Source organism: Lissotriton helveticus, chromosome 8, assembly GCF_964261635.1.
Source record: "Lissotriton helveticus chromosome 8, aLisHel1.1, whole genome shotgun sequence".
In the NCBI taxonomy this organism is placed as follows: domain Eukaryota; kingdom Metazoa; phylum Chordata; class Amphibia; order Caudata; family Salamandridae; genus Lissotriton; species Lissotriton helveticus.
In genome coordinates this window covers 1,551,472,849-1,551,498,618 of record NC_136069.1, presented here as the reverse complement: position 1 = coordinate 1,551,498,618, position 25,770 = coordinate 1,551,472,849, and the positions used below count along the sequence as shown (strand labels likewise).

General features: G+C 44.5%; 1 protein-coding gene across 3 annotated transcripts in view; it reads right to left on the bottom strand.

The window, feature by feature from the left end:
* The window catches only part of RELT (RELT TNF receptor), a 183,532-nt gene that overhangs the window by 38,152 nt on the left and 119,610 nt on the right, over positions 1 to 25,770 (bottom strand). For all 3 annotated transcript variants that reach the window (XM_078658555.1, XM_078658553.1, XM_078658554.1), the window contains exons 7-10: positions 14,984 to 15,064; positions 5,485 to 5,566; positions 1,275 to 1,511; positions 138 to 321 (exon numbers count right to left, since the gene is read on the bottom strand). In XM_078658555.1, coding sequence (XP_078514681.1) covers positions 138 to 321; positions 1,275 to 1,511; positions 5,485 to 5,566; positions 14,984 to 15,064 — 584 coding nt within the window. The remainder of the gene's footprint in view (positions 1 to 137; positions 322 to 1,274; positions 1,512 to 5,484; positions 5,567 to 14,983; positions 15,065 to 25,770) is intronic.

The following is a 25,770-nucleotide window of genomic DNA, read 5'->3' as shown; positions in this document are numbered from 1 at the left end:
AGGGTCTCCAGCTTAAAGATCATACTATTGGGTAGAGATTTTGTTTAGAAGAAAAAAATTACCAGTTCTCTTTAAAAAAACGAGATACACGACCTCTGGGAGCTGAGCAAATCTGGCCCTGGACACAGCTTACTCACCTCTTGCTTGTTTTCTGCTGGTTTCAGCCATTTCGTCTTCACACCATTTCCGAGTAGCGTCTTCTGCTCCACGGGATGGCTGGGCGCGGCCTCTGTGGTGTCGTGGTTGCTAGACTCAGAGATGGTTTTCAGTTCTGTGGGGATCAAGCTCTGTCTCTGCTCTGGTATGCGAGCTACGCGGAACCTGGAACAAATGTAGTATGGTGAAGAACAATGAGTACAAATATATCTACACAGCAAAAAAATGTCAGCGATATAATCTTGCTTGGCTAGAGGAAATCACATTTCAAATCTTACAAACTGGACTGGTTGCCCTAGTTCCTCTGCAGGTCTACAGGTGTTTGAATGTTGCATGCAGGGTTCAGAAGGTTGCTAGACCTCATGTCTGCATTGAAGGTGCACATCCAGAGGACCCACAAGCTCAGATAAATTCAACTTCCCCCCTACTTTGTTTTTAGAATCCTGCTTTCAGTCACATTGAGCTGTGCAGTCCACTCTACCAAAGATGAATATCCCGTGTATGTGGATAACCAACCTGCATTCTCCATATGTGCGTCCCTAAAATGGCACCTGATTTGCTTTAGAGAAGGTTCTCCCGTCTATTTACCCCAAATCAGTTCAGTGTGGTCCTCTTGTGCCTGGACATTCTATGCCTATGGCTCCTTCCTCTCTAATTACCACTCAGGGAATGGACAATTTGTCACCATGGAGGTGGAGATATTCAGTACAGCTTCAATCCCTCTATGGTTCACCAAGTCAAAGAGTCCCTTATGGACATCACTTGTCCAGTTGCCACGAGGACCAGACAAGTGACTCACAAGAAATGTTTTGCAGTGGCAGGACACAACCATATCATGAACCACACGGTGGGATTGGCCTTCATCACGAGCAATTGCTTTCCAGATTTGGGTACCACAGCATTGTGCGTGGAAAGAGGTTGGTGACAACTGCATCTAAGTGATTGTGATAGGGAGAAGAGTGTACAATAAGCTCTAAGAAAAGGAAAGTCTAGAAGCATCACCTAAGAAACACTTTGAGCTCCAAATCCCATAAATGTATCGAAGAGTCTGAAAAATTGTCAAATCACACAAGAGTGTCAATGAATAAACTACACATGCTAAAAGTGCCCTGACTTACCTGCCCACAGAGAGGATGGTGATTTCTCCTGGTCGGCCGGCCTTGGCTGCTGGCTTTGGGGGCTTTGCTGGCATGGCGGCCATTGCTGCGGCCGTCTCCGGAGATAGGAGCACCTCTGGCCATTTCTTCTGACTGCAGCGTGAGCAGCAGGAGCCGGAGCGGGAGCCAAGGCCCTGCACCGTGTGGAGGTGGTGCTGGTGCTTGCAGATGTGGGGTATCTGGGGCAGGAACTGCAACCTGTGGAGAGAAGGAGGCGGGAAGTGAGATGAGCAGACACATACCGAAAGTCAGCATCCCAAACACAGAGAGTAACCTCCCCCTTGTTCTGTGAATGGATCACCCCGGAGAGTGTTCTCACATGTTCACATGATATAAGCTAATTGCACTAGGAAAATAGTGAACCTAAAAGTATGTAGCATGCAGGGCTCGAGTCGGGGATACACGCTGGTACATGGCATCCCCCCACTCTTTTTCACAGGGTGGACGCCGGGCCCCCTGCCAAGAAGTTGGGCCCCACAGAAATATGTTAAACTTGTCCCGGTGTAAGACACCGGGATACGTTCAGCAGCGCCTGCACATTACCTGCTTTCCATTCCCAGCAGCAACATGCAGGCAGCGAGGGAGCCTTTTTTCACCGCCAACTGGGCCGAAGTTAAGAGGCCATCCGGCCTCTTTTTGTTTGTGAATGCTGACTGGGGGCCGCCTGGAACCTTACATTTAAATGTAAATACCACAGAGGGAAACAAATGCACACAGCTTGCCTTCTCTTCACAGGTACTTAAGAGAGGCATGCTTTTGCCTTTGTTCTGTCCCTGTATATAAATGCAGACACTGTAAGACTGCCAGATGGGTTTGTCTGTCCCAGTATTTACACAAATAATTTAAATAGCACCATATTATTTGTTTTATAGCGCTACGTCGGGACGCCATGAGGTCATTTGCATATTGCCTTACTTGGTCAGTCCCCCCACTTCTTTTTATAGGACTTGTGCCCTAGTAGCATGTCCTGTGTAAACCTGCACCCCACTCGGTACCTGGTAATCCTCCAATTACCCAAACCTTTGTGCAGTCCTCCTAAGCGTTGTAGCTCGGTTTATGCTTGATAAATCCTTCAACACACATATATAAAACGTATATACATGCGCTGCTGCATTTATGTTAGAGGCAAGTCAGTTTATTTAATTAAAATAAACAGTAATCATCCTGCCTGAATGTTTTGCTATGTTATGCCTCTTTATCCCCTTGCGTGCGTTCGTCTGCCAACGGCCTTCGCGAGCACTACCTTTGTAGTGCTGCGAACGTCTGTTGGCTGCCGCGGCCCGCCCACTCCGCTAAACCGCCGCACTGCGGCGGAATTTCCACCGCAGATGTACTCCATTTTGTTAGATTTCCTTACATTTATTTTGTTTTAATGCTCCCTTTCTTTTTCTTCAGTTCGATTCCTTTCCAGTGTTTTATACCATGCCATGCAAGCTTCTATAGTGCCAATGCTACTCAAGGGTGCTTTAGTTGGCGCTGTTATATGAGTACTAAAACCTGCCTCCTGTCTTGCTTTGAACCTTTCTAACATACAGCATTCCTCTTGGATTTCTATGGATCATCGCAGCATGTGCCGTAATCAGATTTCTGACTTTCTAGAGCTCTGTTTTCTTACCTTGGCCCATGTATGTCCCACTAGAACTGCTTCCGCAGACTTCTATATACAGGAAGGCTGGCCTTATAGACTATAATACCTAGGGAGACAGCCTGCTTCTGTGTGTCTCATAGTCATAACCCTCTTAGTTAACCCCCTGGTCTGCCTTTGCTATTTGCTGATGTGGTTTTCATGACCTACAGCTGGTTGGGATGGTGGACCCTCGTGCTGCAGAAGGGTACACCATGGTGGCATCTCAGAGGGATGTATGACGTTACAACGCATACTTTTACAACGCATACCATTACAACAAATTTTTTACAACGCAAAAACCATTACAACGCATGTATTTACAACGCATGTTTTTACATCGCAGATACCTTTACAACGCATACCATTACAACGTAAGTATTGCTAAGTATATATTAAATTTTTTAATTTAAATTAATTAAAATTAATATTATTTATTTTAATTTAATGTAATTTAATGTAATTTAATTTAATTTCATTTCATTTAAATTAATTATATTAAATTATATTAATTAAATATATTATTTAATTTAATTTAATATATATAATTTTTTTTATTTTAAATTAATTAAATTTAATATTATTTAATTTAATTTAATTTAATTTAATTGATTTAATTTAAATTTAATTTATTTAATTATTTAATTTAAATTTAATTTTATTTTATTTTATTTTTACCCTGTATTCCTGTACCCCAAAAACCCAAAATTGACCCTGAACTCTAAAAATACCCCTGTACCCCAAAAACCCAAAACTGACCCTGAACCCTAAAAATACCCCTTTACCCAAAAAACTGAAAACTGACCCTGAACCCTTAAAAATACCCCTTTACCCAAAAACCCAAAACTGACCCTGAACCCTAAAAATACCCCTAAAAAAAACCCAAACATATAACATTTTAAATATAATTATAAAAATACCCCTAAAAAAAACCCAAACATATAACATTTTAAATATAATTATAAAAATACCCCTAAAAAAAAACCCAAACATATAACATTTTAAATATAATTATATACTTACCAATACTTACGTTGTAATGGTATGCGTTGTAAAGGTACCTGCGTTGTAAAAACATGCGTTGTAAATACATGCGTTGTAATGGTTTTTGCGTTGTAAAAATTTCGTTGTAATGGTAGTGCGTTGTAAAAGTTGCGTTGTAAAGGTTGTTTCCCATCTCAGAGCAATGAATTGGCAAAGTCAGGGGAACAGTTCAGTGGCATAATGCCCACTGCGCACAGATGTCTCAGAGCACAGCTGGTAAGTTATCACCAGCCTAAATTGAAGTTGTTTAATTGACCCCAGAAAGATGGACTTCATGTAGGTCCTGACAAAAGTCAAACCCATTTTCTGTTATTCTTTAATATGTTTTTTTCTGTTTCCTCATCTACTCCCTTATTCTCCTTTTTAGTTTTACTCCTTCCTCTTTCTATTCACTACTATTATAGGTCAGAGAGGCGATGCAGAGAAGACTCACCCTTTCATCCTTCTGAGGCAAATTACTAGCTGTTCAACTGTGTTGAGTATTAGCAACAGCTGTCATATACACTGAAGACTCGTCCCTTTTGTTGGTGTATTTATCTAGTTTAGGCCTTAGTTGTGCCCTAGTGGTTCCTAGCGCCATGCTAATGCTAGGTTAAAACAATGCTATCTAAACACGTAAATATGTAAAAACATTACATTGTTATGAATAAAAAACACTACAGCCGCACTTTATTAAAATACAATTTAATTATACCTTCAGCCAGCTATCTTATACCCTTCTCCACTCTTCCCTCGTCATATTCCCAATCTTCCCTCTCAGATGCTTCGGTCTTTCTTGGACCTAATCCTTTTTAGCCCTTCTAATCCGTCCCTATTTACGCCCTCTCTCTGCCGTCTCTCCTGCTCACCTCCAATCCCATATCCTACTGGTGAGCTCTGCAGAGGTAGGAAATGTAACCTGCTCACTCTTGAGATAAAATGACTAGACAGAGGACCTGATTTAGATCTCAGCGGCTGGGTTACTCTATCATAACGGTGACGGATATCCCATCCGCCGAAATATAAATCCCATTATATCCTATGGGATTTATATTTCGGGTGACAGGATATGCGTCACCGTTGTGATGGAGTAACCCGTCCGCCGAGATCTAAATCAGGCCTAGAGTTTTGACAGTAAGAAACATACGTTTGCAGAAATGTAGTGTGTGAATACAAATTCTTGCTGTCGTAGATCCCTTTCATGAAAGCCCACTTAGGGGCTGAGTTGTTCGGGTGTTCATGCAGGAGGCCAGATCATAGAAGCACATCCCTCTCCTCCACTTTCCCTGTACCCCTCCTCACTTAAACCATGATCCTTTGTGAACCCTTTAAGTATTCAATCACTCCTTTACAAACAGGGAATACTGCTCTGTTGCTGGGCGTCTCTCTGTCCCATGCTAGCTTACACGTTGCGACCCGTCAGACCTTCATCAGGCACACAAACTCTTGGATTGTGAACAACAAGCCATGCATCGCAGCGATAATGCACACACAAGCAGCGCACACTTATCTGCTGCCACTTACTTGCTCGGAGGCTTGCTGCTGGTCGTCACAATCTGTTTACTCTGATAATCCTTCAGCAGTTCTTCTAGGGCAACTGCATTCTCTGAGGGGAAGCAAAGACAGGGAGAACTCAATAACAGCGATGCTGCAAGCTTTGCTTACTAGGAAATTGTTGTATTTGTTGCGTGAACCCCAGAGACTCTTCAGCTACTGGAATGAAGTTATATTAGAACACTGGAATGTTGGGCGCTCCATTGAAGACAATGGAGTGCTCTGGGCCTCTAATGGCCGGAAGAAGCCCGGAGCTTCAACGTACCAATACTTGTTCACAACTGTTGCTGATTTCAATCCCCCCGGGCTCCATGAGGCCTTTGTTAAAAAAAATTGAACATTCTGCCCTCTAGGGGTGGAATGTTTTAATAGTCTTACAGTCCTCCGTAGCGGGCTCTACTGGCCATTGAAGGCCCGCTCCCTTGTTAAAGGCCCTCATTGAAATGCTGTAGCGGGCCTTTAATGGCTGGGACAATCCGCTACGGTGGGCTCTAATGCTATAATTAGTACTTTTGTAATACAGATCAAGATGTCTAAAAGAAAGGACTATTATAGGCCAAGATAATCATATGACACTTTAAAGTCACTGAAGAAACAATTTACGTTGTGCAATTTTGTAATAGCAAAAGGATTATCTCACGGACACCAACGGTTTGTTGCTCAAGTTGATTTAATGAGGTTCTGTCAGCATTACCCGTTTCGGCCAATCCTGGCCTTGATTACATATATATATATATATATATATATATATATAAGTATGTCCTTTACTCCATTAGATCTTATACTTTCCGTTCTGTAGATCATATTTCTGTATTTATTACTGTACTGAATGAATTTGCTTTTGAAAAATAAAAACGAATAGTTTTCTTACCTGTCGGTGTAGTTTTGCAGCTTGAAGATCTTTCTGGATTCACTATGCTGTGCATTATTCCGCGGTCTTGTGGTTGGGTCCGGATTCGTAGTCTTTTCTTTGTTTTTTTTTTTTTTTTTTTTTTCTTAGCCCAGGTGGGCGTCGGCGTCACACCCCCTTGGGTGTATTTCCGGTGACGTCGGCATGCTTCCTGCGGAAGCTCCCACTCTTGGGCGCCATCTTCGGGTTCTTTTTTTCCGTGTTTCTTTCGTTTCCGAAGTAATGGCAATGTTCTAATTAGTTGGTATTTTACCGCTCTGTACTTCTTAAATATCCTTTCTTATGTTAACCACCTCTTCTCTCTCCAGCCTCATCTTTCTGGCGGAGGTGGGTGGGTTCGCTAGTGAATCCAGAAAGATCTTCAAGCTGCAAAACTACACCGACAGGTAAGAAAACTATTCGTTTTGCAGCGTGAATCTTTCTGGATTCACTATGCTGTGCATAGATTTTGTAGCGGTTTCTCATTTCTGTGGCGGTTGGGTGGAAGATGAGCGTTGGGTATTGAATATGTGCTGTAGCACCTTCTGTCCAACTTGAGCTTCCTTGTTCATCTGTATGTCCACACAGTAGTGCTTCGTGAACGTGTGCACCGAAGCCCATGTTGCCGCCAGGCATATGTCTTGTATGGGTGTGTTAGCCAGGAAGGCTATTGTAGCGCCCTTTTTCCTAGTGGAGTGGGCACGTGTCCCCTCTGCTAGCTCTTGTCCTGCCCGCTTGTGGCAGAGTTGGATTGTCTGTGCGATCCATCGTGCAATGGTCTTTTTGGTTACTGCTTTTCCCATGTAACTGTTGGCGAATGACACAAAGAACTGTTTTGTCTTCCTGTGTCCCTTCGTCCTTTCGATGTAGTGCATGACTGCCCTTCTGGCGTCCAGGGTGTGCAGAGCTCGCTCTGCCGCAGTTGTTGGTTTTTGGAAAAAACTCGGTATCTGTATAGACTGGTTCATGTGAAATTTAGATACCACCTTCGGCATGAAGTTTGGGTCAGTCCTCATCACAACCCTGTCATTATGTATTTGTATGTAGGGTTCTTGCAGCGTCAGAGCCTGAAGCTCGCTTACTCTGCGTAGGGACGTTATTGCCACCAGGAAAGCTGTTTTCATAGTTAGCATCTTTAAGGACGCCTTGTGGAGCGGTTCAAAGGGCTCTTTCATGAGTTCCGTTAGGACTATGTTCAAGTTCCATGCCGGTGGCGGCACCCGCTTGGGCGGTGCGATCCTTTTCGCCCCTTCTAGGAATCTCTTCACCACCTGTGATGTGAAGAAACTCCTGCACGTTTCACCCCTTGTGTAGGCGACTATCGCTGCTAAGTGAACCCTCAAGGAGGATGAGCTAAGGTTCTTCTCTAGCAAGTGCGTCAGGTACTTTAGCACTGTGGAGTCCCTCTTCATTTTATTGTGAAGCCTTTCTTGTCTACACCATATTGTGAACCTCTTCCATTTCGCCACATAGCACTTCCGAGTGCTAGGCCTTCTTGCCTCCCGCAGGACCTTCAGTGTACTTTCTGGCAACCTTAAATGTGCGAACTCTATGTCCTCAGGAGCCACGCTACTAGGCTCATGCTCTCTGGCTCTGGGTGCAGCACCTCTCCGTTCTGCATGGAGAGTAAGTCTTTCCTCCTGCTGAATCTGTGGGGTGCACACTGTGTCATCTCCATGATCTGCGAGTACCATGTCTGCCTCGCCCACTGTGGTGCGACCAGTATCAGTGTCATGTTGCTCGCTCTGCACTTGCTCAGTACTCTGTGCATCAGTGGTATCGGGGGAAAGGCGTAGGCAAATGTCCCTGACCAATCTATCCATAGGGCATTCCCCAGTGACCCCTCCTCGGGCTGCCTGGATGCGAAGTTTCGGCATTTTGCATTCTGGCGTGTGGCAAACAGGTCCACCGATGGAGTTCCCCATCTGTCGAATAGGTGCCTTGTCTCCTGAGCATTGAGCTCCCACTCGTGGGATGCTGAAGTCTGCCTGCTGAGCCAATCTGCTTGTATGTTGTCCTTCCCTGGCAGGTGTATGGCCAGCAGGTCTATCTTGAGAGGGATTGCCCACCTCCATATCTCCTGTGCTAGCGTTGAAAGCGGGGCTGACTGGGTGCCCCCCTGCTTGTTGATGTAGAACATCGCAGTGGTATTGTCTGTTTGTATCAACACCTTGTGATTGTACAGTCTTGTCTGGAAGGCTTTCAGTGCAAGGAAGATTGTCTTCAACTCTAAGTAATTGATGTGTTTTGTGGCATCCGTCGGTGTCCACAGTCCTCTCACCTTGAGCTCCTCCATGTGAGCGCCCCATCCCTTCAGGGATGCGTCTGTGGTGATGGTCACTGTTGGCGTTGGGGGCGTTAGAGGCTTTCCCCTTGCTATGTTCTCCATGGTCCACCATGTCATCTCCTTCTGCACTTCGTGCGTTACAACCACTAGATCCTCCCAACTGCCTGTAGCTTGTGACCATTGCTCCTGTAGCCATTCTTGAATGGGTCTCATGTGGAGTCGTACATTCGGTACCAGGTGGATGCATGATGCCATCATCCCCATGATCTTGCTCGCAGTCCTCACTGTCCGAGCTTGTCCCTTCCGGTAGAGGCGAGTTTCCTTCACCAGCGCCCTCGCCCTCTTCTCGCTGGGGAACACCTTGCCCTGTAAGGTGTTGATCTGTGCTCCCAGGAAGATCTTCACTTGTTCTGGCTCCATTGATGATTTCTTCCAATGGATGGAGAACCCCAGGTTTATGAGCGTGCTGGTCACTGTATGTGCGTGCAGCTTGCATTTGTGGTATGAGTTTGCTTTCACCAGCCAGTCGTCCAGGTAAGGGTATACGTGTATCCCTTGCCTTCTTAGGTGCGCTGCGACTGCTGCGAGGCACTTTGTGAACACTCTTGGTGCCGATTTTAGACCGAAGGCCAGTGTCGTGAACTGGTAGTGGCTTTCTCCGACGGTGAACCTGAGCATGTGTTTGTGCTTTCTGTTCATTGGGATGTGCAGGTATGCGTCTTTGAGGTCTATAGTGACCATGAAGTCCCCGATCTGCAATTGTGGGAGCACCTCTTGCAGGGAGGTCATTTTGAATTTCTGCGTTCTTATGAATTTGTTCATGAATCTTAAATCGAGAATGGGTCTCATTGTCTCGTCTACTTTTGGTACCAGGAAGTACGTTGAGTATACTCCTGTGTTTCTTTCCTTGAAGGGTACCCGTTCTATGGCCTGCTTCTGCAGGAGTTCTTTTGCTTCTTCCTGAAGGCACTGTAGCTGTTTGCCTGCTAGTGGTTTCCTTTTTGGTTTTTTGCTTGTTGGCCTCCCCTCCAACTCTATGCAGTATCCGAATTGGATAATGTTGAGGATCCATTTGTCTGATGTGATTTCTCTCCACTCCTGGAGGTGGTATCTTAATCTTCCTCCCACTGGTGTCCTGTGGTCGTAGGTGTCTAGTTTGTCTTGACCCATCTGTACGTGCTGCCCCCTGGGTTCTTTTTTGCGGGCGGGCACACGGAGTTTTTTGAAGTCACTTGGAGGTGGGCTGCTGGCCCCCTCTTCTATTTTGCCCCCGTCCATTTCTCCCTCGAAAGGACTGGCCTCTTTGTTGGTACTGCCAGGGCTGCTTCTGATGACCCTGCTGAGTCTGCGAGTCTGCCTGGTGCGTTTGCTGGAAAGCCTGGTGTGATGTACCTGGCTGGTTTCCGCCTCTCCCGCCGGGCCTCCGTGACGGGGTGCCCCTCTTGTTCCCTCTGAACTGCAATGCCCCCATGGATCTTGCTGTTTCGTTATCTTTCTTCAGTTGGCTGAGTTGTTCATCAACTGTTGGTCCGAAAAGCGTGCTGCCGTTGAACGGTGTGTTCAGGATGCTGTGTTGCACCTCCGGTTTGAAACCGGATATCCTGAGCCAGGCGTGCCTCCTTTCCGTGACGCCCATCATCATGAGCCTGCTGGCGGTGTCTGCCCCATCCAGGGCCGTCTTAAGGCAAGAATTTGCCGCATTCTTCCCCTCTTCAATCAGCTTTTCGGCTTTTTGCCTGGCATCCTGGGGCAAGTCCTTCACCAACTGCCCCAGTCCCTCCATGATTTGGTACATGTGCCTGTTTATCAGGGCGTTGGAATTAGCCATGCGCCAGTGGGTCGCGGCATTCCGTTCGATCCTTCTGCCCACCAGATCCATCCTTTTGCTCTCCTTATCCGGTGGTGGGCCCGAGGTAGTGGGTACGTTAGCCCTCCTCCTTGCTGTGGCCGTGATAATGGAGTCTGCGGAGACCGTGCCCTGAATGTAGGCCGGGTCCTTTGTGGCATGCTTGTACTTCTTCTCAGTTCTGGGAGTTACTGCCTTGCATGTTGCGGGCTCCCTGAAAGCTTCCTTCCCCTGAGCCAAGACGCTCTTGAGCATTGGAAGGAACTGGCTCCTCGTTTGTGTTGGGAGTAATGTTTCCAGAAGGAAGTCTGCTTTCTGCTTCTCTTCGTCAAGCTTGAGCTTGAAAGCTGCTGCGGCAGATTGTATCACCGAGTTGTAGGCCCCGATGTCGTCCGGCGGCGAGGGCCTCGAGGGGTAGGTGTCGACCACCTCCTCCGGGCTGTCGGTGTCGACATCGATGTAATCTACCTCCTGAAGGTCAGAGGGTGCCGACTCAGTGTCTGTCCTGCCCTCATCTTCCTCCCCATAGCTGTAACCTTCGTAGGGATTCTCGTACTCCTCCTGGTCGTCGAGCACCTCGACGTCCTGGTCTTGCTCGGTGACCTCGGCGATCTCTTCTTCCTCCTCGACCACCTCCATCACTGGTGGCTTGGTCTTGTGAGGGATCGTGAAGGCTTTCATCTTTGCGTCGAAATCTTTCTTCCGCTGCATGATGTTCTCCATTTCTGCCTCGAGGCGCCTTCTTTTCTTTTCCATCTCGGCCGCGTGTTCCGCGTCGGATGGGTCGGCCGCTCTCTTCGACGGATGGCTCGTCGCCGTGCCTCTCGGAGTCGAAGTTTTCGACGTCGAACCGGATTTCGGGTCTCTGGTCGTCGTCGTCAGTTTCGGGTCTTTCTCCCTCGTCGATCGATCCTTTTCGGGGACGATTTTCGACGTTTTCTGCTGATCAGCAGCTCTCGGCGCCGGGGACTCCTTCTCGGAGGATCCGCTGGGCCTGGGAGTAGTCGCGGACGCCGCCTTTTTGGGCGTCGGCGCTTTCGGGGTCTTGCCCTCGATTTTTCTAGACTCAGAGTCTCTCGGGTTCTTGGGGGCCGAAGAGTCTCCTACCTTGTCAGAAGTCTTCGTGTAATCGGTCTCTACGACCGTGTAGCTGTCGTCTTCGGCGGCAGCGTTGTCTTCTTCCTCGGAGGACATCCCCAGCTCGTAGAGTGACGGAGTCGGGGCCTTCCCCTGCAGGGCGGCGTGTGCTACCCTCTGCCTCTCTCTCACACGAAGGGTCTTCGGGGTGAAGGCGGAACAGGCGTTGCAGTCTCCGCTCTCGTGGTCCACCGGTAGGCAAAGGTTGCATACCGGGTGCTGGTCCTTCTGCGCGTACTTGTGGTGGCAGTTACGGCAGAACTTGAACGGCGTGTTGTCCATCCTCTAGCGTCCAGGGCCTCTCTGGTCGCGTGTTCGTCGACGGTCGTCGAAGATCTCGATGGAAAACGCCTTATCCTTGCTTGTTTTTCGTCGGTGAGGTCCCCTGGAGTCTTCAGGTGACTTCTCCTCGTCTTTTCTGTATTTTCCTTCTTCTTTCTCCAAAAATGTCTGGAGCCCAAACGGGAACGATCCAGACCCGACCGCGGAAAAAAAGAATCTGAAGATGGCGCCCAAGAGTGGGAGCTTCCGCAGGAAGCATGCCGACGTCACCGGAAATACACCCAAGGGGGTGTGACGCCGACGCCCACCTGGGCTAAGAAAAAAAAAAAAAAAAAAAAAACAAAGAAAAGACTACGAATCCGGACCCAACCACAAGACCGCGGAATAATGCACAGCATAGTGAATCCAGAAAGATTCACGCTGCAAAACTGTAGTAACTTAAAAAATATATATATAGCTTTAACCAGTGCAACTTTGACTTCGTAGCTGTTTAAGCAATGGGTAAAGCATGCAGCAGGCAGGTATAGTGGTGAGTGGCAGAAAAAGATTTAGAGATCACAAAAATATTAAAGATTCAGCGCCTCATGATGAAAAGTGCTGCATTGCTGCGTGAAAACAGCGATGCAACACATTTCAGTGCAACCACCTTGCGACATTATGTATGTGCCGTATTTACCTTATGGCGCTCCATGTCGCAAGGATTTACAGATACGTCAGTATTCCTGACGTATCTGTAGGTTGCAAAGTGGCACAGTGCTGGGGTGTGTCTGACAACTGACGCAACTCCAGCAATATGTCCTTTCACATGGGGCAAGCCCTATGTGAAAGTGCCTGTGTCAGACGTATGCCTGCTGTGAGGCAGGAGTAAGATTTTGAGGCAGTGGCATCCTAGAAGTGTTTCAGTGCAACACTTCTATAAGCCTTTTCTGCGGGGGAACGCCCACCCTGCATACATTATACCTGATGCATGTATAATGTAGCAAAGTGACGCATCTACTTAGATGCGTCACTTTGTAAATATGTTGCAACCTGGCGCATTTTGTACACTGATGCGTCACAAAAAATGATGCAACTGCGGCGCAAAGGGCTCATAAATAAGCCCCTCAGTCCCTACAAGAGTTAAGGAGCTCCAGAATGTTGTGTGTAAAATGTCCGATGGCAAGAGTTTTGGAGTCCGCACATTCGTACATTCATGTCCTAGAAGAAGTGGCAAGTTTGCCTCCGAATCTGCAGCTGAGCAGACTGCAGGTAGCTTCTTTTTATTTTGTCTTAAGGATGCTCTAAAGTCAACCTTTGGGTGCAAACATGGGAGCCGTGGATGTGTCCTTCTCATGCATGTAGGCGAGCCTTACTTTTTGGAGACAGGCAGATACTTGGACCGGGTGCACATCAGGCACATAAGGACAGCAAATACAGTTGAACCAGCATATGGGCTGAATATCAGTTTGTGTTAGACAAAACTACCCAACCAGATTAAAACTAGAGAGTATATGTTAAAGCAAAATAAATGTTTGAGCTCGAGTGCGGTTCATCCTGTAACAGTGCTGAAGATGAGGACCGAGGGCGTTCTCAACCACTGGTTCTTCTTCACATCAAAATAAAGGGCATCAAAGTGGCAGTAGGCGCTGGATCAATGCACCGCTTGCTTGCAGCAACAGCCATGGGTAGCACTCCAGCAGGCATGAGATTGAGGGATGCTGTGTGCAATCCATTCCTAAATGTCATGCACGGGGGACCAGCAGCAATTCTGTGACAAAGAGCAAATTATGGATAAAAGCTCTCGCTGCGTTGAAGAGACTGGCAGACAAGAAGGCAGGCTCCGCTGCTCCTTGCGTTAAGAATCTAGGATCAGAGAAAAGGGGACTGAGGGGATAGAAGCAAGACATGGTCGCTACAAGGAGCTCTCCTTCGACTGGGTCCCCTCACGGGTGTCACCTGTGTGTTGGGGTTATCCAATGACAATGAAGCTTTTTCCTCCCTAAGGCTTTTTTAGGTTGTGTGAAATGTACTTGATGGGTACATGTGGTCTCCGATGATCAATTCCTCCTGATTGCACATGGTGATATCACCCATCGCATGCGCGATCACTTTGCCTCAGAGACGAGATCAGATGTCCACTGCACGCGGAGAGATCTAGAAGATCATTTTGCTCATTATGTCCAAAGGGAATCATGAATCAAGTCTAGCAAAATCAGTATTAAGTCCCAGAGGAAGCAAGTGGGATCCCAGGGATGCGAGGACTGGTCCAGAGGTGCAGATCGTATCTGCAGAAAGCTAAGTGCAAACAGACTCAGTCATATGTGGGCAACACGGTGCAGTGGTTAGACCACAAATTCAATCATGTAATCGTGCGAGAAGGTGGTGTCTCAGAGAGGACATCAGACACCTGGCTGAGAGCATCACCAGGAGACTGTTCTCTTTGTTTCTGTAGAGGTCTCCCAGTACCAGAGGCCACAATATGATGTTGGAATGTGCAGGCTCCAGCCTACCATCAGAATCTGTTCTGCAACGAGAAGGGCAGTAACTTTCCAGTGCGAGCAGTAAGCACATAAAGGTAAAAGGCCTGATTTAGATCCTGGCCGACGGGTTACACCGTCACAACGGTTACATACATCCTATACGCCGAAATATAAACTCCATGGGATATTATGACTTTTATATATCGTCGCACGGGATATCCGTCATCGTTGTGATGGAATAACCCATCCGCTAAAATCTAAATCAGGCCCAAAGTATAGTCGGTAAGAGCAGGGACAGTGGTGTAGGAGCCGGGGAGAAGCTGAAGGCCACATCTATCAATCAATTAATCAATCAATCAAACAGGATTTATAAAGCAAAGCTAATCACCCGTGAGGTTATCAATGCTTTGTGGTCAACACTAAGTGGAGGATAGGCTAATTAGAGCACCCTAGAAGCTTTTATCTGCTTCCAAGCGTAGATACTGTAGTTCGGATTTCGGCACACAAATACAGAAGTGGCTCTATTGAGGTATTACTCGGCACCCTTCACGGCATTGCCTGCCACTCACCTTTCTTTTCTGTGATGAGGCGCACCAGGACCCCGATAGTGTCCTCATTGGCGTCTTCCACTCCGAACATAGGGTTGTTCGCTGGAAAGAAATAAACACCTCTTAATAAATGATGCTCAGGTCTCGGATATCCTCCAATAATGCCCCAAATCTTCAGCATGCCCACCATCGTTTGTACACAACAGATGAAAGAAAAACATTTTCTTTTTTGGGTACCAGTAGTTCTCTACCCGTCTTGATGCCCCCACTCTTCAACATGCCCACCCGTGATTGGATACTGGACATAACAGACGAGAGAAAAAACATTGTCTGTGTTGGGTACCAGTAGCTTCCCACCAATCCTGATGCCCACAGACATCAACATGCTCTCCAATGATTGGATGGTAGACACAAATGAGGAAACAAAAAGTCATTGTCTATCTTGGGTACCAGTACCTCCTCACCACTTGTGGGGACCACACAAATAAACATGGCCATAAGTGCTTGAGTAATATATGCAACTACTGAAATAAAAAACAATACCTAAAGATGCGCCCAACGACCAATCATATGTTTTTTATCTCTAGCCAGCCAGATAGCAGTATCCTCTTGTTAATGACAGGCATAAGCAGCTAGTTTGATTTTTCCTAAAACCAAATGCTAAAGAACTCTGCAAATCTTGTTCATAAAATCTTTTAAGGGTAGCTATGTCCAAATTCCACAAGAATTAGGGATTCAGGTCAGCTGTCTTAACTAAAACCTCCCTTTTTCAGGTTTCACCGCCTTCTCAAAGTGCGTGAAAAGTGGGTGCCACAAAGAATCACGACTTCAAAATGGCTCCTGTTCATCAATGGTAAAAGTGTTGGGGGTCAGCCAGGTCAAACCAGGAACTAGGGAAGTACTGTGACAACTAACGCAAAAGGTAGACCATCGGCCTCTTTTTTGCCATGACTGTGTGTTGTTTTTTCCGTAACACTTACAACCCAAGAGTGGACCCTACTCACCGAGGAAGAAGAGTGCAGCAAAACAAAGTCAATGGGCTTAGGGAAAGATAAAGGTAGGAAATACAAACAGGAAGAGACGCAGATTTAAAAACTCACCGGAATACCAAAGCAGAAAGAAAATGTAAGATAGTGTAGAACAAGCACTGGCAAAACTAATAGGCCTGGCGTTGATTGCCAGTCCTTAACAACGCTTGGTATTTTGTCATGTGTTTTTGAAAAACTTTATTGTTTTGGGAGCTCTTGTGTACTTGCTAATACACGAAAAAACACCTAGACTAATAATAAAGTTATTTTTGGTTTCTTAAATCACATGTTGCCACAGTAGTGTCTGACACTGAAAGGAACTAACTGCCAGATTCATCAAAGACCCGTTTTGCGAGTCTTTAATAGCGATTCATAAGAAATCACTATTAAGGACTTGCAAAACGGGATTCATGTAGGAATTGCAAAAAATATTGCGATTCCTACATGTTCCTTATTTGCGATTAGCAAATTGCTAATCGCAAATAAGGAATAACTCCCCAATCATTCCTATGGGCTACAGGCCCATAGGAATGATTGGGGAGTTATTCCTTATTTGCGATTAGCAATTTGCTAATCGCAAATAAGGATGCGATTTCAAGGGTGCAGGGGTGTCCAAAGGATACCGTGTAGCACCCCTGAAATGTGAATTTACACTGATGTTGTGCACACACATGTCCAAAGGACATGTGTGTGTGTAACATGCAACTTAGAAAAATGCATTTAAATGCATTTTTCTAAGTTTTCGCTATTTACCACGAGGTTTGACTTCGTGGTAAATATTGGTCCTAAATTGCGAATTCGCAATTTTTAAATGTTTCATGAATAGCATTTAAGGAATCTAATAGAAATTCCTTAAATGCTAATCCTCGCACATTTGCGAATTCTTTATTAGCGATTTTTGCATTTGGGATGATGAATCCCAAATGCAAAAATTGCACTGGCAAAGGGCCAGATTCTCAGAATCTGGCCCTTTTGCGATCGCATTTCGCTTGATGAATCTGGCTGTAAATGATGTGCTCCTTGTGAAAGGGCAGGATGCTGTCAATCACATTCAAGTTAGCCAGTGACTGAAGTGGGCTGACCCGCTTTCCCATGCTGTATGCTGCAGTGAGCAGAATGAAAATGTGAGTGATACAATAAAAGCCCAAAGGATAAAGAGGGATGGCTGAAAGTCCCTATAACTAAGTATATTATATATATATAATTTTAATAAAACCTGACGCCAGAAATAAAAATTACAAGATGGGTCCCAATAAAGGCTACTTTTGGTAAACCTGGGACATAGTCCAAAATAACTCAAGAATCCAATGTTTTAGATGCTAGTCCTGATTGAGGGAGGTACTTGTTGAATATTGTAAGCTGTTTTAGCTATTTATTTAACACACAACTCACAAAAACTATTTTTTCTCTTTCCCATTAAAGAACAGGTGATCTTTACCAACCACCAGATTTGTACTCCTTCGTCAATATCAGAAGGATGAAAGGAGAAAGGTTCCAAAGCAGGAGTTCAAATCTGTCACTTGCAGCTCACAAACACAGCAGGCGCTCAACCTTCAGAGCTATCCTGTCACCTACAGAGACTGAAAACATGTGTTGTACTGAGCACATCACCTTCCCTCCCCTCTCACATCTGCGGTCTGGGAGGACGTTACACAACTGTGGTGCGACAAAACAGTGAAATCACCCGCAGTGGCCCAGACAAGAGAAGGCCTCTCCCTGACTGGCCAGCGAGGCACTTGAAAACAACAAGCCAGAAAAACAAAGCACACTCGTCGACAGATTTGGAAGGGGCCGGACATGTAAACAACCAGATGCCGGCCCGGTGTCCCCGGCACGGCGACATCAGCCAAAGCCGCTGTCACAAATAACACACGTCACTGTTCCAGGCTGGCGGCTACCAAACGTTTACCATCAGTGTTCACAGCTAACTTGTCGGGTGAGGTGACACAACACACAAACACCTCATTAATTGTGAAAAGGCTGCTTTAATGAGACAGGGCTGCTCTGATACCACATGTTGCATCCTGATCATATTATTCCCTGCTGCTCAGCCTGAGTATGTATGATGTCATTGGAATGTTACTGTGTGCATGATTTGAATGTGTGGTCAGTTTGATTGAGTGGGCTGAGCAGCTGGATGCTGCTCCCGGTGGGGCCTGATTCCTACTCCTGTATATTCCTTTTATCTAATTATAATTAATAAATACCACCTTAAGGATACCTACGTCTACAGGAATTTATTCATTGTAAATTACATCTTCAACATGCAATAATGGCGACGATAGAGAAAGAACTACGCGTAAAGGAACTAAATTTACAATTTACAACTACAAGATATGAAGAAAAGAATTTATATAAAGACAAGCAACGCTTTTTGATGCCCCACCGGTGTCATGACACATCTGACAGCCTACAGGAAACATCTATAAAGGTATGTTTCAAGCGTTGGACTTGGTGGAACTCTTTAAATTTTAAAATAGCGAATTTATTAGCAAGAGCGTCAAAATTTCAAGTTATGACAAGTGTCAGAGTAAAACGGTGGAAAACTTAAATATATTTCGTGCTATGGTGTTCAGAACCAAACTTAAATGACTATCTATTTTTGTAAGGGCAAAGATGTGAACTTTTAAGCATTTTATTTGAGGCAGCTGCTTTCATTTTGTCTATAACATGTGAAGATAATTGTGACAGAAATCTGGACAATTTAAAAGTAAATTGCAGCTGTGAAACAAATGAGCGCTGTGTTCATGGAAAGATAACTGCCTTTTAATTCATTATCTACAAGCTTGTGTACACGCTGCGAAATTCTTTCCACTCTGAAGCTTCCGATTTTCTTTATAACCGGAAATTATTTTGAGCAGTGTTTAAGAGGTAATTGTCTGCCAGAGCCATCAACCTAACAGGTGCCAGCGCGCTAAACTCAATGGAGCTGTAACATTCAGTGTAATTTCTTCGTTTGTCATTTGAAACTCTGACACTCACCGTCCTGTTTGGAATGACGGTAAAGTTGTCAGTTGGTTTCCAGAGATCCTTGCCTTTCCCCTGCTTCACGCTGTATGATGACGTCTTCAGAGTGTCCCGAGGAGATGGCGAAGGGGAGCTCTCCTCGGGTTCTATTTCCGTGATGTCAGCCTATGACTCACCGCCTTTGTTTCAACACATCTTCTCAGCCTATGAGTCATTGCCTTTCATCAAGTGCAATTTCATTGTGAGCCATCGGGGCGAAGACATGACAGTGTGAAGGTTGCTGCGTGCCATCATCATTTTCCAAGAGTTTTCCGATGTAAAAGACAATTAATACGCTAATGAGTCATAGATCGAGCCTTTCATTTCCAACAGCGTTTCTGACATGAAGTTTTTCCTTATCTGGGTGTCTACTTTCGTTTTCATCATCGTGTCACAGCGATTGACACGCTATGCTAATCTAAACCCTGCAAGTACCTGAGATATTTTCATTTATTTTTCAAGAGACAAGGTACTATTAATATTCAAGCCTCGCAATTCATTACAATTAATATGACAACGGTGACTACTTTTATTATTTTAAATTCTTATTTTCCATCAGTCACAGTTATATAAACATTAATGTACATGTTATGTTCTAGTGATTTATGAAACAGTTAATTACTGCAATTGAGAAATTGGTTTTTTGGTTAATTTGAATTCAGAATGATTTATTTATTTATATACAGCTTGGATAGTTGAGTACTGAAATTGATGAATTAGTTTATTTATATTATTTTATTTAATGCTTGATTTTAAGAGTCAGGTTTACTATGCTGAGTTCTAACAAAGTTTAAATTTATTAATGTAAATGAACCACATTAGTGCTCAATTAATTTGAGGTGTTCATTAAGTTATTGTAATTTATTGATGAACCACTTAATTAATAGTGCTCTATTATAAAAATAGAGGAGTTCACAATTTACTGCAAGTTATTGAAATTTATTGATGAACCACTTAATTAATAGTGCTCTATTATAAAAAATAGAGGAGTTCACAATTTACTGCAAAATAGTGCAAAGTCTACATATATTACTTAAACATTGAGGAGTTCAATGTGTATAAAATTTTATTGTGGAGCCACATAAGTGCTCATAGATTGAGGTGCTCCTATATTTACAGTAGTCTAAATTCTCCAGTTGGAATTTTATGATGCATAAGTTGCGGAGCCACATACGTGCTCATAGATTGAGGTGCTCCTATATTTACAGAAGTTTAGTTCTCCAATTGGAATTATATGATACATATATTACGGAGCCACATACGTGCTCATGGTTTGAGATGCTCCATTTTCCTCAGTTATGTTTATTATATGAGGCAACAGAGTCCTCAGTTAAAATTATTCTCGTTTTTATTATTGAACCACACAAGTGCTCTTTTCAATAAGAGGTGTTCAATTGCAGAGAGTTGTTAGGAAACCATATACCCATGCATTAGGTGTTATGCGTAATTTTCATTATACTTAATATAAAAGTGTTTGAATAACGTGATAACTCCTACGTCCTAAAAATGTTATTCTATAGGGACGTCACCTTGTTTAATTTATTTCCCTTTTGTTGCTGTTCATGACAGTCTGGCCAATTGCCGTGATTAGTGATAAGTTGGGTTTTTTATTTGTAATGAGGAATGGTAGTATATGATTACTCTCTGGTTTTATACGAGAAGATATCATTCCAATATTCATCTTTCGTAATGATATAATATTATTTCATGATATTACTTATAATTAGTCATCAAATTTTTGATTACTAAATTCATGAAATAATTTCACAGTTATTCATTTATATGTACTGCTAATTAGTAATCCTGATATGATATAATTTCACAGTTATTCATTCTCTATATATTGCTAATTAGTAATCCTGATTTTACCACCATCAGGACATATTGTAATTAGTTTCACTTTCTCTCTTTTATTTTCATTGTTATAAAAGAGGGAGATGTGTTGCATCCTGATCATATTATTCCCTGCTGCTCAGCCTGAGTATGTATGATGTCATTGGAATGTTACTGTGTGCATGATTTGAATGTGTGGTCAGTTTGATTGAGTGGGCTGAGCAGCTGGATGCTGCTCCCGGTGGGGCCTGATTCCTACTCCTGTATATTCCTTTTATCTAATTATAATTAATAAATACCACCTTAAGGATACCTACGTCTACAGGAATTTATTCATTGTAAATTACATCTTCAACATGCAATACCACATTTTACAGCATAAAACAAATATCCTCAGATAAACATGTCCACAAACTAACACCCATGTGGCCCAAAGGCTAGAGCGGTCGATAGCGAAGCTGGGGATCCCCATTCCAATCTCGGCAGGGACGCTCAACAACCTGTGATTCTGGGCAAAATCTCTTCATCTCCCCGTGACGGACAAAAGGAATGTGTCCATCTGTAACACAACTTTTGCTCATGTAAAGCGCTCGGATACCTTCACCGAGTTCGCGCTATACAAAACTCCTCCCACCCCAAAAAATATCACCCTCCCTCTCGAAGTGTATTCACCAAATAAACGATTCTACATAGCTGCCAAGTGATGTGACGATTCAGTGCAAGTTTTTTTTGTGTTGAGCTATGGGACTTGTCGACCTGGGTTTATAATGGAGTAAATAAGACTGAAAGTCCCTGCATTAAAAAAAAAAAAAACCAACAAAACAACCTGTGGGCAGATTTACAAGCCCCTTGCGCCACCTTTGCGTCACTTTCCCCATGTTAAAAACGACGCAAAAGTGGCGCAAGGGGCTTGTAAATAAGCCCCCTGGACTGCAGCAGCTGGTCACGCATGGACCTGGGGCTTGGCAGCTATGTTTGCGTTCTACGAGCCCCCCCTAAATTACAGGACGGCTCACATCCTTCAAGCTTATTCACCCCTTGAATAGGCCTCTGTTGCTCCTCTCCTCCCAATATCCACCCCATCCCCACCCTCCGCGCGAGCTGTCTTGTCTGCCCAGCCTCCCTGTCAAGCTTTAAACAGCTCCGCACACTGTCGCACGAACAGTCACGAACCCTTCGGAGAACCGCTCTAATCTGTCACAGCAGCAGCGAGGAACTACAGAGATAAGCAGAACTTACACAACCTCCACCATACATACCCCCCCAACCCGTCCAACACTCTCCCTCACCTCCCCCATACTAGGTACTCTGAGAGGGCATCGCAGCCGAGCTTCCGGATGCGCTGGGAAATGCCAAGAGGAACATTTCCCAACGCCTGGGAAGATGGGGGACCCCAGTGCTTAATTTGAGCAGGTGGTTTGCAGTGCCTAGCACTGGCACTTAATCTTTAACACCAGCGCTTTTTTTTATATGAGCACCAGTTAAGGACACAATTATTTATGGTAGGCACAGGGAGATTAAGGGCCAGAAGTACGGCCATTGGCATTGGCGACTCGCTATTTTCGAAAAATGGTGTGTCGCAAATTGCGAGTCGCTATTGCCAATGTACAACAGTGTCAGAGACACTGTTTGCGATTCCCAATGGGGTCGCAAAATGCGAGGCTCATGAATATTAATGAGTCACTCGCAATTTACGACCCCAATGGCTGGCCCTCCCAGGGCTCTGCAGACCTCCATGTCTGGGACTGCTTTTAAATAAAGCAGAGTTTTTTAATGCAGCCCGTTTTTCTTAAAGGAAAACAGCATGCATTTAAAAAAAAAAAATGAAATGTTTTTGTTTTATTTTTAAGGGCAGGTTGTGGTCCCTGGGGAAACATTCATACATGGCGTGTGAGTCGCTATTAGGAAGGGAAAGTCCCTTCCTAATAGCGAGTCACAAAACACTATTTTGCGAGTCGCAATTTTTAGCGAGTCGTACATCTGGTCATACATCTGGCCCCCTGTGATTTGCCCAGAATCTCAGGATGTTGAGCCAACGCCGAGACTCGAACTTGGTTCCGCAGCTCTGAAGTCGGCAGCTCTAGTCATTATGCCACATCCTCTCCACACTTTCATGGTTAGTAGTTGGTTCTGTTTTAGGCGGCGCTATCAGGAGAAATGGACTGCTTCCTCCTGATGAGAGCCCCGGCATTAACATTTTTTTTTTTTTTTTTACACATTAACCCCTGTTTAGCCCTGATGCTCCAGGCCACTGATTCATTCACACAACTGGATTTCACAATACAACTCGAGCTACAAAAATATTGTGGCACTGACAATGGGAGAACAACATTACACAAGCTCAAAAATTTGAAATATAGAGGTAAGGGTAAATATGATGGTCCAAGTTAGGCACAGCGCAAAAAAAAATAGCCAATGACGAAAGGCAAACATTTACAATAGGGGAAGGAGCCTATGGGCCAAAGGGGGGCTTTGCATATATAGGTAAAAAAGAATGAAATCAAATTCTCCACCGACCTCCTAAAAAAAAAAAAAAAATGACCAGAGATTATTGTAGGGAAATTAAAAGGCATAAGAGCCATAGATTAATCTCAGATCGATTGATTGTTCCAAAAAAATAAACCACATAGAACTGAGTTTCATGGTTGCAGCTTCAAATATAAGTACAGAACTGCTTCTTATGGTATCTGCTCCACTGACCACATACACTTCATGCTCCACTGGTCAGTCGGTGTGTGCCTTCGAGAGGCTCCTGCTCGCCTTCGTTAGCCATAGGCGTCCCAGTTGGTGGGATAATGAACAAAAACCAGAGTCCACGTAGTCAGGTAAGTCATTAGGTGTGCTGTGAATCTAGGACATTTTCTCAATTTCTGAAGTTGTTAACCATGATGGCTTCTTTATAGAAAATGTAGCCATCACCTTAGTAATTTCTGGGATAAAACCACGTTACATTCACCATGACCACGACAAATTGCCACTGTGACAAGCCTTTTACCTCTTCATGAATGGGGCTGTGTCCATCCATGCCGTGACCGGTCATCGCGTGTATGTAAATTGAATCTGGTGACCTCAGTGGAAGTGCTAAACCTGTCTGGCCAGTACCATCTTTGGAAATTCGCAGCACACACCTGCTAGTCACACGTCTCCACTCCATGCTTGTAACCACATCTATATCTAAACTGACGCGCCCTAGCTTGCCTTGAACGTGTCGGCCACTTTGAGAGCTTCCGCCGCGAGCTCAGTTTCAATAAGTCAAAATGTGTCCTCCAGGAACCACCGTATACAGCTGCAGCCTTCCCAACAGAGCCCCAGGGTCTCCTGACATGCAAGAAAGAACCGATGGAATAAGGTGTCCAACACAACTAATGCGGGAAACCAAACACCAGGGTTAGGGCCTGCTGCAGACCCAGCGGCAGTGCATCTATTTTTGATTGAAACGTGTATCCTCCCAGCCGGTGTTACACGTAGACTGCCCACACAGACTACTATAACTGGAAGCATGACGGTCTCACATATCGCATCACAACCACAATAAAATAGCATATATGTTGAATAACTGATCTATTAATGTAAGCGGAGGACCATATCCATCAGTCTATTTGGTAACGTATGCCTTGTAGAGTGAAGTGAACCAATGCATCTCATTCTCGACCTCGGCACCGCAACAACAGGCGAAGAGTTGGTAGCCAATGGCAATCACAGCTCGTCAGACATCAGAAATAGTCAAACCAGTTCTTAATCCTGAGTCACTTTTGATTGAAACCAATAATTTGTATCCTATGCAGACGCTAGTTCCACTTTTATTGCACAGCGCTTCACTGAGTTATAGATAGCTTTGTGCAGTATTAACATTGATACACGTATATGTGCATACATATAACGCAACAGAACCTTAGATGCAGCACTACACCCTGTCTGTGCAGAAAGAAAAGGGCTCGCTGTAGGGCACGGGTGGGGGCTCTCCTCCCTTGGAGACTCCTGGAAATGGGAACAGCGAGAAAGCCTGAAGTTGATTCAGAGCAGCCTGGATTGTTCTTAACGTGTAACATCGCTAAAGGTTGTAGAAGTGTCGATATGTCCTCACAGGCCCACGCTAGGAGGATGATTAAATGTAAACATTTGTATATTCTGGGGCAGATTCACAGAACTAATCTGAGACAAAATCCTAAACGTACTACTTTTGGAATTCACAGAAGACATTTAGTAGTAGTAAAGTTAGTAGTCCTAACTTTACTACTACTAAATGCCTTCTGTGAATACCAAAATTAGTAAGTTTAGGATTTTGTCTCAAGATAGTAGTAGTAAAGTTAGTAGTCCTAACTTTACTACAACTAAATGCCTTCTGTGAATACCAAAAGTAGTAAGTTTAGGATTTGGTCTCAAGTTAGTAGTAGTAAAGTTTGTAGTCCTAACTTTACTACTACTAAATGCCTTCTGTGAATACCAAAAGTAGTAAGTTTAGAATTTTGTCTCAAGTTAGTAGTAGTAAAGTTAGTAGTCCTAAATTTACTACAACTAAATGCCTTCTGTGAATACCAAAAGTAGTAAGTTTAGGATTTTGTCTCAGATTAGTTCTGTGAATCGGCCCCAATGTGTAGAGTCGTCTATGGCTAGATGTAAGAAATACTGTTTAGCGAGGTCTCCATTCCCACACTGGAGGGATCCAAGGTTCTTTGAATCCGGTGAGGCCTCCTCAGAGGACTCCTCCGAGAAGACCTCACCTCAGTCAAGCGTTCATCCATGGGGACCCTTTACCCTCCTATCAAGTGAAGATTCCAGGTGGAAGTTCTATGCCATCACTGGAACTCCTGCCCAGAAAGTGCTTAGGGCGCACAGAGTATTGTTATAAAATGATAAATAACACAACTAAACAACAGTGTTAAGGTGTACATTGCTCTTTGTCTTTGCTTCTCCTGAAATGCTCTGTTCCAAAGGCCTACA